Below are 19,540 nucleotides of genomic sequence, written 5' to 3'. Positions count from 1 at the left end.
GTTGCTCGTGCTCGCGCTCGTGCACACACTCTATAGGGCGAGCATCAACCAAAACAATGACGTAACGTACAAAGAGGCTGAACGTGATTCACCGACATCATGCTGACAGATGAGGTAACATAATTACAATTACACAGTTATGATTGTTTTACTACAAACTTTGAGACTGCATAATATAATTTACTCTCCAGCGCTGGACCAGGGCTAAAACAAAGTGTGGATATAGGTCTGACTATGCAAGACTGTAGTTTGAAGTAATCACTTTTCTTTGCATGATACATAGGCTGTTGTATAAATGTAGTCAATGTCAGCGTTAGATAGCTAGCCAGCTTTATCAATAGCTGTTAGCTAAATTTGGTGGATGATGACAGTAGTTGTTTATAAAATAGACTGTACATTATAAATATGTTGATACAATTGAGTATTGATGTGATTCCATCACAACTGTCATTTTGATATATGGATGCGCTATTGTTTTATAATAATAGAATGTATATATTTTCTGTATAACCAAGTTACGTTACACTAATGAATGGGTCTTTTTGCATTATCTTGAACATTGTCGAGCATTCATTTCATGTGTTATTTTAGTTTACCTTGCTGAATAATTACAGATTAACATTGACATTAACCTGACTTTTAGTGTAAAGAGAGGATCGTTGAAATAACTTGAAAGTTACAAAGCAATGTAGCTTGCAATTCATCAGCGTTAGCAGGCAAGACCAAGTTAGCTAAAATTACACAGATCAATCCTTATGACACTATATTTCACATGCTTTGCAGTTATGTAAGCTTACCTGTCCAATAAGAAGAACGCCAATTCAGGTTCGGTTTTGATCCCCAAAACCGAACAACGGTCCCTCCAGGAATCAAATACCCTGCTGATGTTCACTCTAGTTTTCGCCTGACCACGATCACGTTCCCGCTTAGCCAAGATTCAGTAGATAAATTTTTTTTTTTTTTTTTTTTTTTTTTACTCTGAGTTTGTGTAGGAGTCGGTGTTGTGCTGGGAACCAGACATTTGCTGGGTTCCATCTCTAAGATAACATTACCTAGTGTTGCAGTTTGTCGTTGCTGTTGAATAGCGGAAGAGAAGCTACTGTCTGAGGCAAGGCTCTCGGGAGTGCGCATAAACTTCACATCCTTTGGATTTTCCCGGCAAAAGCGACCCACTCCCTTCACATGAAAATCAGTTTACAGGCTTTAATAGGCAACCTAGGAAGTCCGGGAGGACTCATTTTTTTAAGTTGCGTTACAAGCCGTTCACACATTGGCAAAAAAAAGGCAAATAGTACATGAAACATTTTACATATTGCACCTTTAATTATACTTTTTGAAAGCAATTTATGCAAATTTGTAAGGTTTGTGAGACTTAAATCAGTGTAATTAGTGCCTGGTGGAGCGCATTGAAACATGTAGGTTAAGATAAACAACTTTGCGAATGTAGCCATAGAGTCTACCTCAGGTTCAGTTCATCTTCTGAAAGCCCATGATATTTGAGTTTGTATTTTATTAATGAGTATCAAATCTCTTTTTTTTATTCACACAGACACGGCAAGTAACAAGCTGCAGGGCAGTAATATCTTCACCATAGCCAAGAGAACAGTGGACGGACAGGACATGCTGTACCAGTCTATCAAACTCACCAACGGCATATGGGTGCTGGCTGAAATGCGTGTGCAGACCGGCAACCCCAGCTACACAGTAAGTGGAAATAGAGAGAGAGATGGAGGACGTTGTAGTAGTTTTTAAAAGGATTTGAAGAGACTAGCAAGTAGCACTCAAACACACACGCGCACACACAGATCAATAAAGGCGATTTTACATGGGACTTGGTCACCACGCTTTCCCTATTCATTTTCAGTGAGAGAGAGAGGCGGCAGGCGACAAAACGGAGGCAACAGTCGGCACCACTTTCCAAGCTCGTTCACGAGAAACCTGCCGCTTTGTTGTGCACGACTGCTTGCGGCGCACACAGTGCAAGATATAAACATTTTATCTTTCCGCAGCTGCCGCTTGTCAATGACCAATCAGAGATAAATTTATTCATAACCAATCAACACTTAGCTTTTATGTAGTCAAAAACAACATGGAGATGAATATACTCGCTGTTGTTGAATTTCTTCCTGACAAATAACGTTTCTTTGAGCGTTTATAGAGACATAAATAGGAAAACAGCCACATGGAAAGCTGCGAGTGGACAAGTCAGTCTACCAGGTGAAAATAGACTACGAAAACATGTATAGTTTATGTTTGGAAAATAAACGACTGTGCAATGTATACAAATGGGCCATGGACCATATACTTTAATTTTCTATTCTGCAACAGGTGTCTGAAACATCAACTTTAGATTAACAGAAAATACAATTGCCCGGGTGGGTGTTTTTTGGATTTTGAATGTTCATTTGTAGCCCTCCCATTTTAATTATTGATGTGATGTTATTTATACTATACCAGTTTGCCAATAAAAATATGAAGTAACATGCAGCCTGTTTCTTTGGTCATTAAAAAAAAATGCGGAACTCAACACAAATGTGGAGACAGGTGGCAAGACGCCATCAATATTTACAATTACATTGCTTAACCTTGATATTATAATTTTACATTCATATAAAAAACTGCTTTTTACAATATAGTTATAAAACATTTTATGAAAAATTAAGTGGCATTTTATTTAAGTGCAATACTAATACAATATTTACAGTAATCACCTCATAGACACAGTAACTGAGCTTAAGCAGTGGATGGCATTATTGCACTTATACTGGCGTGTTTCGCACTGCTTCTCGTGTGAATGGAAAACACCTGTGCAAACGAGAAGCAGCAAGATCGCAAGCAAAGCCTGCTGCCCACCGCATCCCATGTAAATCCACCTTAAAGACTCAAGGATGTGCTGGAGAAGATGGTGATAGCCACATGTGAGATCCGTGTGTTTCACAGAAGGACTCCTCTATTCTTTCTCCTGAGTCATGATGATGAAGAAGAAACATGCAGAGGAATCTCTGTTTGTGTGTGTGTGTGTGTGTGTGTGTGTGTGTGTGTGTGTGTGTGTGTGTGTGTGTGTGTGTGTGTGTGTGTGTGTGCATGAAAAAGAGAGGATCAGAGAAGAAATAGTCTCAGCGTCAGAACGGCCATGTACTGCTAGGATCTGGGGCCATTTGATGCATACACAACAATGGCAAACCCTGGCAAAAGTCATCAGTAGTGCTCGACCGATATATCGCTGCGATATTTGGTATTTTAAATTATCGGCATCGGAAGATTAATTTTCCCGTTTGGCGATGGCGCCGAGAATCACTCGTTTGCATATGAAGGAGCCGTCTGAGGCATGTAAACGACCAATCACAGTTAGTTTTGTTGTTACGTGCCATCGTGTTACAACAATGATAGACCGCTGTGCAATACAGTCTCATTTAAACCATACCACCGGCTCAAGAGATGCACACAAGCCTGTGATTTTTAGTGCTCGCCCTAAAAAACCCATATCGGCCAACCACTAGTCATCAGTATCTGATTGGCTGGCTTTAAGCAATTTAAAAGAGTAAGAGCATGCAGGTTTTGTTGTAGTTTTTATTAATCCATCAGGAAACGAAGGACTGGGGTACTGATACAGTGAGCACTATTGAAGATTAACTAATCACTAGATTCGCCAATGTTTGCTTGGTTAGTGGCATCAAGTCTTTTTTGGATAAGGCACTTTTTTTGGTAGCAAGTTAACTAGATGTCCATAAACAGAATTGTATATTCGACTATGTTTTCTAAGTTATGTCTGAAATCTTCAGTACTTGTTCATTTTGAATGGACAAATTCTGATCACAAACTTTTTTTTAAAGCTATTTTCTGCAATTTCTGTGCATCAGTTCACAGAAACTGCCACACCATATTTGTACTTATTTTATTTCATGCTAGATTTTTTATTGTACTATAAACTTTTAAGGATAACCCAGCCCTTAAATGGTACTTATGAGCTGTGGTCACTTTACATGTTGGTCAGACGGTCTTTTCCAGTCTAAGTAGGTGGTTCTTGGCCAGAATAAGCTGCATTGACAATCAGACTTTATGCCACAAGTCCAAAGTCTGGTGAGCTTTTGGCCGTTATGATGCCCAAAAATGCTGTTAATGTAGGCAGCTCGCTAGGTTTCCAGATAGAGCCAATGCTTTTAGTCAGAGAGAGAATTTTAGGACTCCTGGGTGGATGAAGATAAGGAATGAAGATTGTAAAGAAAAGATGACAATCCTCCTGTCAGTTATTTCTTTCATCCCTTTGGTTGGTGGAATTTGTCATCATCACCATGGGTGGCGCTAGGGGTGGGCTACCGGGGCTTAAGCCCTGAATATTTTCAGGAAAGCCCCAAATATTTTTGTCATCTTGTAGTGATGTCAAAAGTACCAGATCTTCAGTATCAAGTTGATACTAAATAGAAATATATTTTTAATATTAAGTTAGTTTAATATATATATAAATTAATGATACCAGTCTTTCTACTCGTTATCGATAATTCCAAATACAGACTCAGTTCAATACACATGCGCCAGCAGCTGCTTACAAGCACTCATGTGCGCACATTCACATGAAGAGCACTCACAATTGCAGCTGTGTGTGAACTTTCAAAATGCTTGTCTTGGTGAAACACAAGAAACAAGATGCAAGAGTTGGTCCATCCAGATGCAGTATGTACCAAATATCAAGATATACAGTATAACCCTGAAAACAAGGAGTAATATTTACAAATGTGCTCAGAGAATTTGCAAAACTTTGTCACAAGATAGAACATTTGCGTTTTTTGCAAAACTCTTTTAACACATGATGCCATGAACCTCGCAACTTTGGCAAATAAAAAAATCATAAGCACCTATTTTAGCCTTTTTACAGCCTGCTATCTTCTAAACTAATGTAAAACACATGACAAATCATATGGGCTTTGAAGTACAGAAAGTACATTTTTAAAGTACATATTGTTAAAAGCAAGTAACTTCCTATCTTTCAGCGTTTCTGAAGCTGAGACAAAAGTTCGTGGGACCTTTTTTATTTGAGGCCTGGGTATGCTTCGTTTTTCTGGGTTCCTGATCGGATGATGCCCGTTTGACCGCTTTGCCTTTCAATGTATACTCTTTTGACTGCGAGCAAATACAAACGCGTTTGACTCATGCGCACTACGACTGTTTTGTGATACTTTTTTAGTACACTCAACGGCAGGCGCATGCGCAGACAAGGACTGTTTGCGTGTTGAGAAACTCTGGGCCACGCGCGGACTGTATTGATGATGAAATTTGATCAACAACAACAGAAGTATACTCAGGCCTTTAGTTTCAGTAATATTTAAAGATTTACTATATAAATGACATCTCACATATGTAAAATGTAAACTTTTTTTTTTGTTGTAAAGTTTATTATATTTTTATATTTCATCAAAGGATGGCCCCATACGTATCCCCAAAGTTCTGGGCTAATCCCAGAATATCCACTGACCCTAGAACAGCCTCTGGTCATCACTTCGCCCAATGTAGAGCCTATGGTTCTTCTCTCTCACATTTTCTTTCACATATCCCACATAAATCATGTTTCAGGAACAATTGTAGGAAACCAATTAATGTCTCAGATCTCAAGTGTACCAAGAATAGTGCACACCAGCTTGCTTCATTCTCAATAGCAGAATTGTTATGCACTTGAGTCCTTGGAGAAAGAGATTGAATTAATATATGTGTGTGTGTGTATGTGTGTGTGTGTGTGTGTGTGTGTATGTGTGTGTATATATATATATATATATATACACACACACACACACACACTACCGGTCAAAAGTTTTGAAACACTTACTCATTCTTTATTATAATCTTTTTTTTTTTTTTTTTTTTTCACATTTTAGAATAATAGTAAAGTCATCAAAACTATGGAATAACATAAATGGAACTATGGGAATTAAGTTGTGACTAAACAAAATCTCAAATAAATAAAAAATGTGTTATATTTTAGCAAAATAGTCAAAGTAATCACCCTTTGCCTAGAATTTGCAGACATGTACTCTTGACATTTTCTCAACCAACTTCTTGAGGTATCACCCTGGGATGCTTTTTAAACAGTATTGAAGGAGTTCCCATCTATGTTGGGCACTTATTGGCTGCTTTTCTTTATGATTTGGTCCAAGTCATCAATTTCAAAAACGTTATTTTTTTTATTTATTAAATTTTAGTTTTATAATTAAATAAATTAATATGGTGGCACAATTATATTTTTGTCTACAAAACTAATTTCAAACATATATATATATATATATACATACATACATACATACATACATACATACAGTTGCAATCGAAATTATTCAACCCCCCTAAGACAGTAAGGATTTACAAATTTAAGCATTTCTGATGACCCAGAATTTTTTAACTTTACATCTATATCAGTTGAGTGACACATTCAAAGTTATAGTGTGAATATATAACCTAATATTTGTAAATGGTAGGATTTTTTTTTTTTTAAATACAGCCATGTCTATAATATTTAACCTATAAATATAATAATTATTCAACCCCTATTGCATGTAGCTGTTTCATAAATATGTAAGGCTACACAAGTAATTGTTTTAAAACAAAATTAAGTCATCAATCTGCAATGGCACTTATTTAAGTTTTAAAATTTAAGTTTAGCGTTGTAAGCAAAAATGTATTTCTGTGCAAAAAATGCAATTAAATATAAACTGTCTCAAAAGCTAATAGAGGAGATTATTTCATTACACAAGAAAGGTCATGGCTAAAAGTACATTTCCAAGGCAATTAAGTTTCCAATAGACAAAGTTGGCAGCACCATTCATACATTTTTTAAATATGGTACAACAGCAACCTTCTTGGGGTGTGGAAGAAAGCAAAACTTCACCAAGGGAAATGTTGACTTGAATATTCAAGAAGTAATAGGAAAGAAGTAGGAAAGACCTGTGGAGTCCTGGAAGAAGGTTTTATAGACGTATGACACTAAACTGAAAATGCGTTTTAGACCCGTGGGTCAGCAGTACGTCTGGAGTAAGATGATAAGATGATAACAAGAACAACACCATCCCCACAGTCAAGCATGGAGGTGGGTCAGTCCTGTTATTGGGGTGTTTTGCGGCTGCAGGAAACGGCTATCCTGACTATGTGACTGGCACCATGGATTCTTTCAGGTATCAGGCCATTTTGGCATGAAAAATGTGATGACTTCAGTGTGTAAATTGAAGCTCGGTGATCACTGGACTTTCCAGCAAGACAATAAAACCAAGGATTCATCCAAGCTGTCCAAATTCTGGTTCAGGGATAGGTCGTGGAATGACCTTAAATGGCCCTTTCAGTCCATCATTAAAATCCCATTGAAACCTTTGTTGGGATTTCAAGGAAGCAGTGGCAGCACAGAAACCAAAGAATGTCAATGAGCTGGAAGCTTTTGCTCATGAGAAATGTGTAAAAATTCTAATAGAGAGCTGTCCAAAGCCTGAGAACACTTACCTGAAACATCTATTTGCTGTTATTAAGGATAAAGGATGCTCCACAAATGATTGACTTTGGGGGTTGAATATTTTTGACATTTTGTGGAGAGAATTAGTTATTTTTTATGTTAAAATATGGGTAAACTGAACTCTTTGTTCTCAAAATCACTCAAATGTGTATTAAAAACTTACTTTGACTGTTTAGTGAGGTTTTAGTTGATGTGTTTTAATTCACATCACCAGAATGTATTGATGGTCGGGGGGGTTGAATAATTTTGATTGCAATTGTAATATACACACACACACCACACACACACACACACACACACACAGTTGAAGTCAGATGTTTACACACACCTAGGTTGATGTCATTAATACTCATTTTTTAACCACTCCATAGATTTAATATTAGCAAACTATAGTTCTGGCATGTCGTTTAGGACATCTACTTTGAGCATGACATGAGTAATTTTTCCAACAATTGTTAACAGACCGATTGTTTAACTTTTAATTGATTATATCACAATTACAGTAGGTCAGAAGTTTAAATACACTAAGTTAACTGTGCCTTTAAGCAGCTTGGAAAATTCCAGAAAATTGTCAAGCCTTTAGGCAATTAGCCAATTAGCTTCTGATAGGCTAATTGGAGTCAATTGAAGGTGTACCTGTGGATGTATTTTGAGGCCTACCTTCAAACTCGGTGCCTCTTTGATTGACATCATGGGAAAGTAAAAAGAAATCAGCAAAGACCTCAGAAAAAAAAAATTGTGGACCTCCACATGTCTGGTTCATCCTTGGGGGCAATTTCCAAACGCCTGAAGGGACCATGTTCATCTATACAAACAATAGTACACAAGTATAAACACCATGGGACCACACAGCCATCATACCGCTCCAGAAGGAGACGCATTCTGTCTCCTTGAGATTAACATAGTTTGGTGCGAAAAGTGCGAATCAATCCCAGAACAACAGCAAAGGACCTTGTGAAGATCCTGGAGGAAACAGGTAGACACATATCTATATCCACAGTAAAACGAGTCCTATATCGACATAACCTGAAAGGCTGATCATCAAGGAAGAAGCCACTGCTCCAAAACCGCCACAAAAAAAAAAACAGACTACAGTTTGCAAGTGCATATGGGGACAAAGATCTTACTTTTTGGAGAAATGTCCTCTGGTCTAATGAAACAAAACTGTACTGTTTGGCCATAATGACCATCGTTATGTTTAGAGGAAAAAGGGTGAGGCTTGCAAGCCGAAGAACACCATCCCAACCGTGAAGCATTTGGGTGGCAGCATCATGTTGTGGGGGTGCTTTGCTGCAGGAGGGACTGGTGCACATCACAAAATAGATGGCATCATGAGGAAGGAAAATTATGTGGATATATTGAAGCAACATCTCAAGACATCAGCCAGGAAGTTAAAACTCGGTCGCAAATGGGTCTTCCAAATGGACAATGACCCCAAGCATACCTCCAAAGTTGTGGCAAAATGGCTTAAGGACAACAAAGTCAAGGTATTGAGTGGCCATCACAAAGCCCTGACCTCAATCCGATAGAAAATTTGTGGGCAGATCTGAAAAAGCATGTGCGAGCAATGAGGCCTACAAACCTGACTCAGTTACACCAGTTCTGTCTGGAGGAATGGGCCAAAATTCCAGCAACTTATTGTGAGAAGCTTGTGGAAGGCTACCCAAAACGTTTGACCCAAGTTAAACAATTTAAAGGCAATGTTACCAAATACTAACAAAGTGTATGTAAACTTCTGACCCACTGGGAACGTGATGGAAAAAAAATAAAAGCTGAAATAAATCATTCTCTCTTCTATTATTCTGACATTTCATATTCTTAAAATAAAGTAGTGATCCTAACTGACCTAAGACAGGGAATGTTTTCTTAATGTCAGGAATTGTGAAAAACTGAGTTTAAATGTATTTGGCTAAGGTGTATGTAAACTTCTGACTTCAACTGTAAAAGAGTAATGTTACATGTATAAACCTAAAGAAATATATTTTTAACCCAAAAAGGTTTTTTTCAATATCCTGGAGGATACAAACATTTGAGAGACTGGGGAAGAGGAGCATTGAGTGAGTCGGTCACATTTTTGTGAAAAATATTTAAAAACTCTCCCTGCAGGGGGCCTGGGTAGCTCAGCGAGTAAAGACGCTGACTACCACCCCTGGAGTCGCGAGTTCAAATCCAGAGCATGCTGAGTGACTCCAGCCAGGTCTCCTAAGCAACCAAATTGGCCCGGTTGCTAGGGAGGGTAGAGTCACATGGGGTAACCTCCTCGTGGTCGCTATAATGTGGTACGCTCTCGTTGGGGTGTGTGGTGAGTTGTGCGTGGATGCCGCAGAGAATAGCGCGAAGCCTCCACACGCGCTGTGTCTCCGCGGTAACGCGTTCAACAAGCCACGTGATAAGATGTGCGGGTTGACGGTCTCGGATGCAGAGGCAACTGAGATTCGAGTCACTACGCCACCACGCAGGACTTAGAGCGCATTGGGAATTGGGCATTCCAAATTGGGGAGAAAAAAAAATCAAACTCCCTGCAAATACTGAGGTCATGTGACTTTGTTTATAAACTCTGGCATCAACTTGCTATCTTTATCAAAAAGTAACATGGCAGCCATTTTTGAGTAGCCACCTTAACTCAAGGCAAATGTTTATTACTTTTCCATGTTATTTTCATGATTTATACAAGCTGTAAAAATATAAAAGCATTATAAAAATATGAATATGAAAATAAAAGCAATATTTTGAAGAATAACATGTAAATTTGTTATTTGTGGCCTAATGAAAGGGTAATAATGTCAAGTTCAGTCAATTTGTATTTTACTTATTTACTTTTCACTTTTTTTCTTTGAAGTTTTGGCACCCACTTTGGGCCAAAAACCGAAAACCCCTAGCACTACTTAAAAGTATCATAGCACGTAAAGTAGCTAGTCTTTAGCTCCTACTGAGTGATATAATTTCACTGACCCTTTGTTGAAAAAGGGAAACTTTCAATGAACCCTATTCTTGGAAAGTGCAATGTGTCCACCTTTGTTGTTTTTGTATAGAATGTGGGGATGTAGGTTGTTTGTCTGTTTAATTTAGTTGTATTTTTTTCTGTGTGTTTGCTCATCTCTGCATTCTCCTTGATGACATCACAATGCAGGAAATGGAGGTTGTATTGTTTTTTTATGTTTTATTTTTTTTAATTTTTTTTTTATCTTAAACTCTACAAACTAAACTTCTTTTATCTTTTACATCTTCTTTTATACAATCGCAATTCTTTGATTTTTCATTATTTTTCATTACTTATACATTATATTATACAATAAGGTCCACTGACACAAAGCAGCATGCCTGTCAAAGTGGGGCATATTGTAGTGAATATCAAACTCATATGGCGTATAAGAGCAACTGTTTTGGATGACCAAGCAAACCACAATATGAGGAAATTTGTAGAAATCTTTTAAGTTCAGATCTATTTCAGTCTTTACGTCATAATAGAACAGCATGGAATTATAGGGATGTACAGAGATTGTGGCAGCAGATACGTGTACAAGATTTAATTCCAGGAATAATCCAATTGAAATGGCCTTCTTCAAAGGAGTTGCTCTTTAACGGGAACCTGTTATTTCACAGCATGTGCTTTTAATGCCGTAGCGCATGAAGACTCGCACCAGCACGGGTCTAATAATCTTCTACTCTCTCCTCACATGCTTACATTAACAGCCACTTTAAGAGACAGAACCGGTTCTCACAGTTTAGACACACTGAAATATCCACGAATCATTGTCGTTTTGTGCCTGTCTGTTGTTGTAGCTCAAACAAAATTTGTCTGAAGGTTAAAAAACAATGGTTGGGTGGCAATGCTGTGAACTGTGTTGTTTTCCAAGTATCTAGTAATTGTCCCTTTAGATACGAAGCTCTACAATTTGTGACTTTGTTGTCCCTATGGCAACCAGGTGCCCAATGACATGGGGCTGATTCCCCTCTATCCGCTGTAAGCGTCTGATGGGAGGCATCTCTTAAAGCATTCTTCCACAGCACTCAGTGCAGCTCCCCACTGCTTCTGCTCTTCCCCTCTTCCCACCATGTCATCTTTTTTCATTTACGCTTTGATTGCATTCTTCCCCAACATTGCAACCCGCTGATACATCTCCAAGTCATGCCCACCACCCACCTGTGCTGTATTTCTCTTTCCCTTTCTCTTTTTCTCACTCCATCTCTTGAGGCAAATGATGAAACAATGCAACTGTTAATAAAAACACCTCCGCATGCAATAAGCTGATGCCACAAATCAAGTGTGTTTGTGTGCACGCCCACTACATACTGCATGGGGCTACACAAAATCTCCCAAATGTGACCGAGCTTAAAGTTTGAAGTAGTAAATGCAGGAATTTGATTAATAAGGACTGCCTGCTGCTGCTTAGATATTTTCAGCATATTCATTCAGCTAATGTATCAGTCGGTTTGTATGAATTGTAATTATGGTTTGAAAGAATCTTTAATGAGCGCTGTACACCGTGTCGTAACGAGGCATGATGTGATAAAGGGACAAGCAATAAAGTCTGTATCCTTGTTGATCTGAGATTTTGCTCTAACCAGCCATGACAGGAAATATTGCTTGTTTTATTGGTTTCTATTTCATAACTGCAGAAAGAATGCTGCCTTCAAGTGCTCCCGAGTTGGACCTTCGTTTTTACGACATGTCACAAATATAATTGGAAAACAAAATAAGGAAGACACTAAAATAAAGCTAATGCACAATTAACTTTTCTGTTGTACCAGTGGATAAGCAAAAGCAAATACACCTGCAGCCCTATATGGTTTATTTAATGTATGATATCTAACAAATTAATTATTTTGCATGAAACAAACTACGAAGGGTGAGTCATTGGCTTTAAATTAGTTGACTATTAGATCTGTCATGTATAACAAATTAGTAATATTGAAATAAAGCACTGAAATTTCAATCATTTTGCAAAAATCATTACTTTCCATCATCTTTCATGTCAACCCACCCCTTCCAATGTCACAAGTCAGCAATTCGGGTATCAAGTAGAATTCTGAGTTTCCCACTGGTAAATATGACATGGCTTGGTCATTCATATGCTTGGAACTCGTAATTACAATATTTCCAACTCCACTTGAAGGCTGCAAAACATCTTGTGTGCATTTTCACTTTCAATGTGGACTGTTTTGAACATAGTATGCAGGCACTGATTGATTTCTTTTTTGACTAGTGGCATCCTCACGCTGTAGGATGATCTCATAGAAGCAGGGAGAACTCTGAAATTGGGAGAGAAAAATTGTGCAATTGATTTCTCTCTTCACCCTCTATCGCTCTCTTTCTCACTTATGATATCCTATTGCAATAGAAGGAAGAGTATGTACCCACAGGCTTTCAGATTATCCTCCTTATGATTGTTCTGTGAGAAGCCTAAACTCAAGTGTGCTGCAGTGCTCACTTGACAAAAGAGGAATCAAGTGTTGCAGTAGACCTCCTCCTAAGCTCACCTCTCCAAACAAAGTTGCTCCTCTGACATTAGTCTACATTTGTTTGTCTATTAATGTTAGTGCCACTTTAGATCCTTGAGGGAAGAGTGAATTTTTATTTGGCTCTCACCTGATTAAAAAATAATCACGGCATGCTTATGAACATGTTACATTTGTTATGTTTAAATTGTGGCGCTGAAAGGGAATAAGGAAAGAAACATACTCTTTGCAAGTACTGAAATGCAGAGGCGAATGCTTGGCCAACGCATAGCTAGTTCACAGTCCCATTGTAACAAACCCCAGTACTTAAAGTTGCAGAAAAGTGCTTCGAAGAACGCAGTTCTGTGTTTTGACGTAGTTTGAAATATACATGAGGGTATATTGACTGCTGACTGCGAATTCACAAAAATATCAAGACAGTACTTTAAGCTTGAATTTTTTCAATGTTTTTTTTTTTTTCCTTTTCACCCAAGTTGGAATGCCTAATTCTCAGTGTGCTTTTAAGTCCTCGTGGTGGTGTAGTGATTCGCCTCAATCCGGGTGGCGGAGGATGAATCTCAGTTGCCTCCGCGTCTGAGACCATCAACCCGCGCATCTTATCACGTGGCTTGTTGAGTGCGTTGCCGCGGAGACATAGCGCGTGTGGAGGCTTCACGCCACCCACCGCGGCATCCGCGCTCAACTCACCACGCGCCCCACCGAGAACGAACCACATTATAGCGACCACGAGGAGGTTACTTCATGTGATTCTACCCTCCCTAGCAACCGGGCCCCGGAGACCTAGCTGGAGTCACTCAGCACACCCTGGGATTCGAACTAGCGAACTCCAGGGGTGGTAGCCAGCGTCTTTTACCACTGAGCTACCCAGGCCCCCTGAATTTCTTCAATGTTAGGAAATACCTTACTATGGAATTTATGTACGGTCAGGGGGCATGCTTAATTGCGTTATATTTTTAACATGTTATTTTTCATATAATTAATCAAACTAAATTAACATGTTAAATCAACAGCCCTTGTTTCAACACATTTCGTAACGCAACTTCACGTGAAACAAAGCTTACGTAGCTAGAAGCATTTGCAATCATGTACTGGCGTAGAGTATGATTCGGGCCTGATAAAAGGAGCAGTTGTGTACTCTTTGCAGACTGGAAACTAATGCCTTAAGTTCACCTTTTGTTCAACATGTAATAAGACAAAGATTGGAAATGTTAGTCGTAAAACTGAAGCTTGTTTAAGTCTTCAACACTGCAGTTGAATTAGATTTATTATGGTGTGTTGGCAGGGTTTCAGTATTACTGTTGTTTTTTATAACTCGCACCTTCTATTGCCTCACTTTGAAACGTCTTTCAAACCTTTTTAGCATGCACTCAAATCTCCATATCTTAACAAATTAACTTATATCGATACAACAGGGACCAGCCTTGGCAATGTTTTTTGATGTTACAGAGATATTAGCTCATGTGTCTCTCAGTTATTCTAATAACACCTCTGTTTCCATTTCTTTCCTCAGCTGTCCATAAAGTGCAGAGCGTCAGAGGTCTTGCAGTTTGTGTACCAATGCTATGAGTTGGTGCTGAAGAACTGAAACAAAAAACCAAGAGGAGACCGCAACTACTGGGCATTGTTTGGGTGACTGAAACAGAATGAGTGGCACCCTAAATTTGATTGGATCAGCCAGAAAAATAACCCCTGCTGTCTTGTATTTCCCTCAGACTGTGCTTTCAGCATTGACTGAATCCCAAGAAATCATTCTTCATTATTTTGACCATTCCCAGCACCCCTCTTTATCCCTCCTGTTTCCATCCTCCAGTTAGATCAAGTCCTAAATAAATTACTGTCTCTCTCCTAAGATATGCCATCCTTCAAAATATAAAGATATCGTCTTTATTCCAAATATTTACAGGTGGTGTTATCAGCTAAATCCATTGCCTGCATTACTTTATTCCTTCCCTGTGTCATGTTTACTTCAGCTGGAGTGGCTCTTGAGAGAAACCTTTCTCAACTAATTAATCCTTCATAATCAGAGCATGGGTCTCTTGGTTTCAGCATAAAGTTGTGTAGACACACAAACAGTTGTCAGTGCTTAAAGTTAAAATCTTGGTTTATTTATTTTCTTTTTAGTGATGTGACCTGCTCACCCCTCTGTCTTTTCTCAGTAATTTGGGTCTCCATTTCTTTTAAGTGAATTCTGTATTTATCCAGCCATAAGCACTACACAGTTGCTGAGTAAACTCCTTTTTCTCTTTTTAGAAATATCTCTGTTTGTTGAATATTAAGATTGCAGTCATTTTGTGTTATTAAGCTGGGGATTTATTTGCTACTGTCTTTGTGTGTGCTGTATATCAGTTTTTTTTTTTGTGTGAGTTTGTTTTTGGTAGTGGAGATGCAACAATCTGCATGTTCTGTTCCCTCTTCTGGTGGCAATCCTCCCTTCCCTGTCCTCCATTTACCATTTGAGTTTGTCTTTGTGCAGATGGCAGGGAGGCTGTCTATTCAGTGTGTGCTTTTGTTACAAGTAAAGCAAACTTTTGCACAAATACATTAGATACCAGTGAGTCTCCTCAAATCACCCTGATGAAAAGCATTGATTTCTTTTGGTATGGATATCATTCACAGATCACACTGAAAAGATGCATATAAAGACTGCAAAAGAACTTTACTGAACATATTACTTCTGTTTTTCTTTGTGACCAAGAGGAGTGATTTAAAAGTCCATGTAATTTTTTTCTTTTAAACCGTATTGGCAAGCTAAGCAAGAGCTTAATATAAGATTATAATTTTTTTTTTTTTTTTTTTGGTGAATTGTTCAATTCATTATAAAATTCAGATGCCAGAAAAAAACACTGCTGACCTGATACATGTTATAGTGCTCCGTGTGTTTGTGTCCACACTTAGAAGTTTCCAAATAATGTTGATTTATTGTTTTTCTTTTAAACATGGTTTGTTTATTGATCATTTATGAGTGTGTATTGTATTCTGTGGATTTAATCTTAGTGATGACTACAAGGAAATGTCCAGCAAAGGAGAAATCTGATTTGCTTTTTGTTGTATTCTATCATGAATACATCATCTGATACGGAAATTAAAAAAAGTATATTGTCCTTATAGTTAAAGTGTGGTTACTGCACCCTTGTTTTAAATAAAAGTACAGTACAACTAACTGATGGTGACTTTAGTGTAGTAGCAAATGGGATGGTGCCCTAATAGATCAGTCCTAATTAGAGAGGATGAGTTCCTTATCATTGTTCCTTAAAACTTCTCTGTCACTGCTGCACCCTCAAGTATTAATACATAGTCTTATAGTACAACTTCTTATTAGTTCATAGTAATATGATTAAAAACATGTCACTTGCATAAAATACAGGTGGTAAAAAACCTGCTAGCTCTCCTTTTACCTCAAACAAGTTCAAAAACTAGGTATTTTATAGGCTTGGTAATAGATGTGTCGTAAAGTTAAATCAAGAGCCAAGTTTGCTACATGCTGTCAAGGCTGTTTAGCATTGCTAGGCTTACCCTATATCTCATCTAATGACATTTTCTCGAGTGAAACTAATGGGCTACCTTGCCAAAGATGAGGTTCAATTGGGTTTCAGGAAATGCCATTTATTAAAGGTTGTAGGCATGTGTCATCCAGTCCCATGCCAAAACAACACCCTAATAGGTAATTAATTACTTAAAAAGTAACTGTAGCAATATGTTTTGTATAAGTGGCTATGGTGCACACTTCCACTCTGCAGGTTAGAAACAAAGAGCAAATCCCTTTTTTATTCAATGCAATATGAACCCTTGTCGAGTTCTAAACAAAAATATTTTTCTGTGTTGTGTTTAATGTAGTGACCATAAAGGAACTGGGGGCCTTGTGGGTATCCAACCATGTAATTCACTAAGTGCACTGATGTGCAATCAAACACTAGGCCTGAACTTCAATTTAAAAGCGGATGGCAAGCAATCTAAGAGAGGAAGACATGAGGCTGGGATTGTGATCTATTGCTCATACTAATGAACTCGTCTGGCCACCAGCATGGCAACTACTTGCATCATTTAGAGGTTACAGCCTTCTTTGTTGATGTTAAATGGATTTTGCTGTAGGGTTGTGTGTGCATGATATTTTAAAATTTGTCTCCTGACAACCCTGCTGAAAAAATCAACCAACATGTAGATCAGCTAGCCTCCCAGGCAGCTGAATACCAGCTTCATCAGGCTGGCCAAGCTAGGTGACCATTGTGAACCAACTAAGACCAGCAAACCTCAGACTGGTTTTAGCTGGTTTTTTTTTGTTTGTTTTTCAGCAGGGACTTTCCTCAAATTTACCTTTACAGTGCCTATAGAAAATCATCATTCCCCTTTGAAATAGTCACATTTTTTGTCTTACAGCCTGAAATCAAAACCCATTTAAAAATAAAAAACGTCCAGCTTTATTTACAAATTTTGCCTTATAACATTCAAGTAAAGAAAAAAGCCAATAGTTCCAAAAATTTTATAAAAGATGAAAAACTAGAATAACAGGGATTGAAAAGTGATCATACCCCTGGATTTAATACTTCACAGAGCTGCTTTAATGACAGCCTTCAGTCTGTTTGTACAGTTGCAGTCAAAATTATTGATCATAATAAGACAGTAAGGATTTACAAATTTAAGCATTTCTGATGACCCAGAATTTTTTAAACTTTACATCTATACCAGTTGAGTGACACATTCAAAGTCATAGTGTGAATATATAACTTAATATTTGTAAATAGCAGGATTTTTTTTTTATATAAATACAGCCATGTCATAATTATTCAACCCCTATTGCATGTAGCTGTTTCATAAATATGTAAGGCTACACAAGTAATTGTTTTAAAACAAAATTAAGTCATCAATCTGCAATGGCACTTATTTAAGTTTTAAAATTTAAGTTTAGCGTTGTAAGCAAAAATGTATTTCTGTGCAAAAAATGCAATTAAAAATAAGCTGTCTCAAAAGCTAAGAGGAGATTATTTCATTACACAAGAAAGGTCATGGCTAAAAGTACATTTCCAAGGCACTTCAATTTCCAATAGATAAAGTTGGCAGCACCATTCATACATTTTTTAAATATGGTACAACAGCAACCTTCTTGGGGTGTGGAAGAAAGCAAAACTTCACCAAGGGAAATATTGACTTAAATATTCAAAAAGTAATAGGAAAGAAGTAGGAAAGACCTGTGAAGTCCTGGAAGAAGGTTTTATAGAAAAATGACACTAAACTGAAAATGAGTTTTAGACCCATGGGTCAGCAGTACGTCTGGAGTAAGATGACAAGGTGATGACAAGAACGACACCATCCCCACAGTCAAGCATGGAGGTGGGTCAGTCCTGTTACAGGGGTGTTTTGCGGCTGCAGGAAACGGCTATCCTGACTATGTGACTGGCACCATGGATTCTTTCAGGTATCAGGCCATTTTGGCATGAAAAATGTGATGACTTCAGTGTGTAAATTGAAGCTCGGTGATCACTGGACTTTCCAGCAAGACAATAAAACCAAGGATTCATCCAAGCTGTCCAAAATCTGGTTCTGGGATAGGTCGTGGAATGTCCTTAAATGGCCCTTTCAGTCCATCATTAAAATCCCATTGCAAACCTTTGTTGGGATTTCAAGGAAGCAGTGGCAGCACAGAAACCAAAGAATGTCAATGAGCTGGAAGCTTTTGCTCATGAGAAATGTGTAAAAATTCTAATAGAGAGGTGTCCGAAGCCTGAGAACACTTACCTGAAACATTTATTTGCTGTTATTAAGGATAAAGGATGCTCCACAAATGATTGACTTTAGGGTTGAATATTTTTGACATGACATTTGTGGAGAGAATTAGTTATTTTTTATTTTAAAATTTGGGTAAACTGAACTCTTTGTTCTCAAAATCACTCAAATGTGTATTAAAAACTTACTTTGACTGTTTAGTGAGGTTTTAGTTGATGTGTTTTAATTCACATCACTAGAATGTATTGCTGGTCAGGGGGGTTGAATAATTTTGATTGCAACTGTATATGTCTCTTCTAGCTTCACGCTCCTAGTTTGGAGAATATTTGCCAATTCTTCCTTTCAGAATTGTTTGAATTTTAGTCAAATTGCAGGGTGAATAGTGTACTGCTTTCTTCAAGTTCATCCATATGTTTTCTATTGGATTTAGGTCAGGGCTTTTACCTTCCTATCCTTAAGCCACTGCGTTGTTTTTTTGTTTTTGTTTTTTTTTTTGCCGATGTGTTTAGGGTCAAACACCAATTCCCCAGTCCAATTGCCAAAAGGTTTTAAGTTGTAGGGGTGTTTCTCTTCAGCAGGGACTGAGCAATTGGTTCAAGATTGAAGCAAAAATGGATGCTGCCATGTACACCCAAATTTCTGAGGAAAATGCCCTCTGCTCTAAAACTGAAGATGGGAAGGTGGTTCACCTTTTAGCATGACAATGACCCTAAACATCCCACAAAAAAAAAAAAAAAAAAAAAATAAGGATAGGAAGGTCAAAGTCCTTGAGTGGCCAAGTCAGAGCCCTGACCTAAATCCAAAAGAAAGTAGATGGACATGAAGAAATTTGACTGAATTTGAACAATTCTGCAAAGAAGAATGGGTAAATATTCC

The 19,540-nt window shown here is 37.9% G+C and overlaps 1 protein-coding gene across 4 annotated transcripts in view; it reads left to right on the top strand.

The window, feature by feature from the left end:
- The window catches only part of LOC127421767 (AP-1 complex subunit beta-1), a 48,059-nt gene extending 32,012 nt beyond the window's left edge, over positions 1-16,047 (top strand). For all 4 annotated transcript variants that reach the window (XM_051664895.1, XM_051664904.1, XM_051664877.1 and 1 more), the window contains 2 exons: positions 1,550-1,704; positions 14,457-16,047. In XM_051664895.1, coding sequence (XP_051520855.1) covers positions 1,550-1,704; positions 14,457-14,531 — 230 coding nt within the window. In that variant the 3' untranslated portion in view covers positions 14,532-16,047. The remainder of the gene's footprint in view (positions 1-1,549; positions 1,705-14,456) is intronic.
- The last annotated feature ends 3,493 nt before the right edge of the window (positions 16,048-19,540 follow it).

This window comes from Myxocyprinus asiaticus, chromosome 3 (genome assembly GCF_019703515.2).
Source record: "Myxocyprinus asiaticus isolate MX2 ecotype Aquarium Trade chromosome 3, UBuf_Myxa_2, whole genome shotgun sequence".
Lineage (NCBI taxonomy): Eukaryota > Metazoa > Chordata > Actinopteri > Cypriniformes > Catostomidae > Myxocyprinus > Myxocyprinus asiaticus.
Note: the sequence above shows the minus strand (reverse complement) of the source record. Positions and strands in the feature narration are given on the sequence as shown.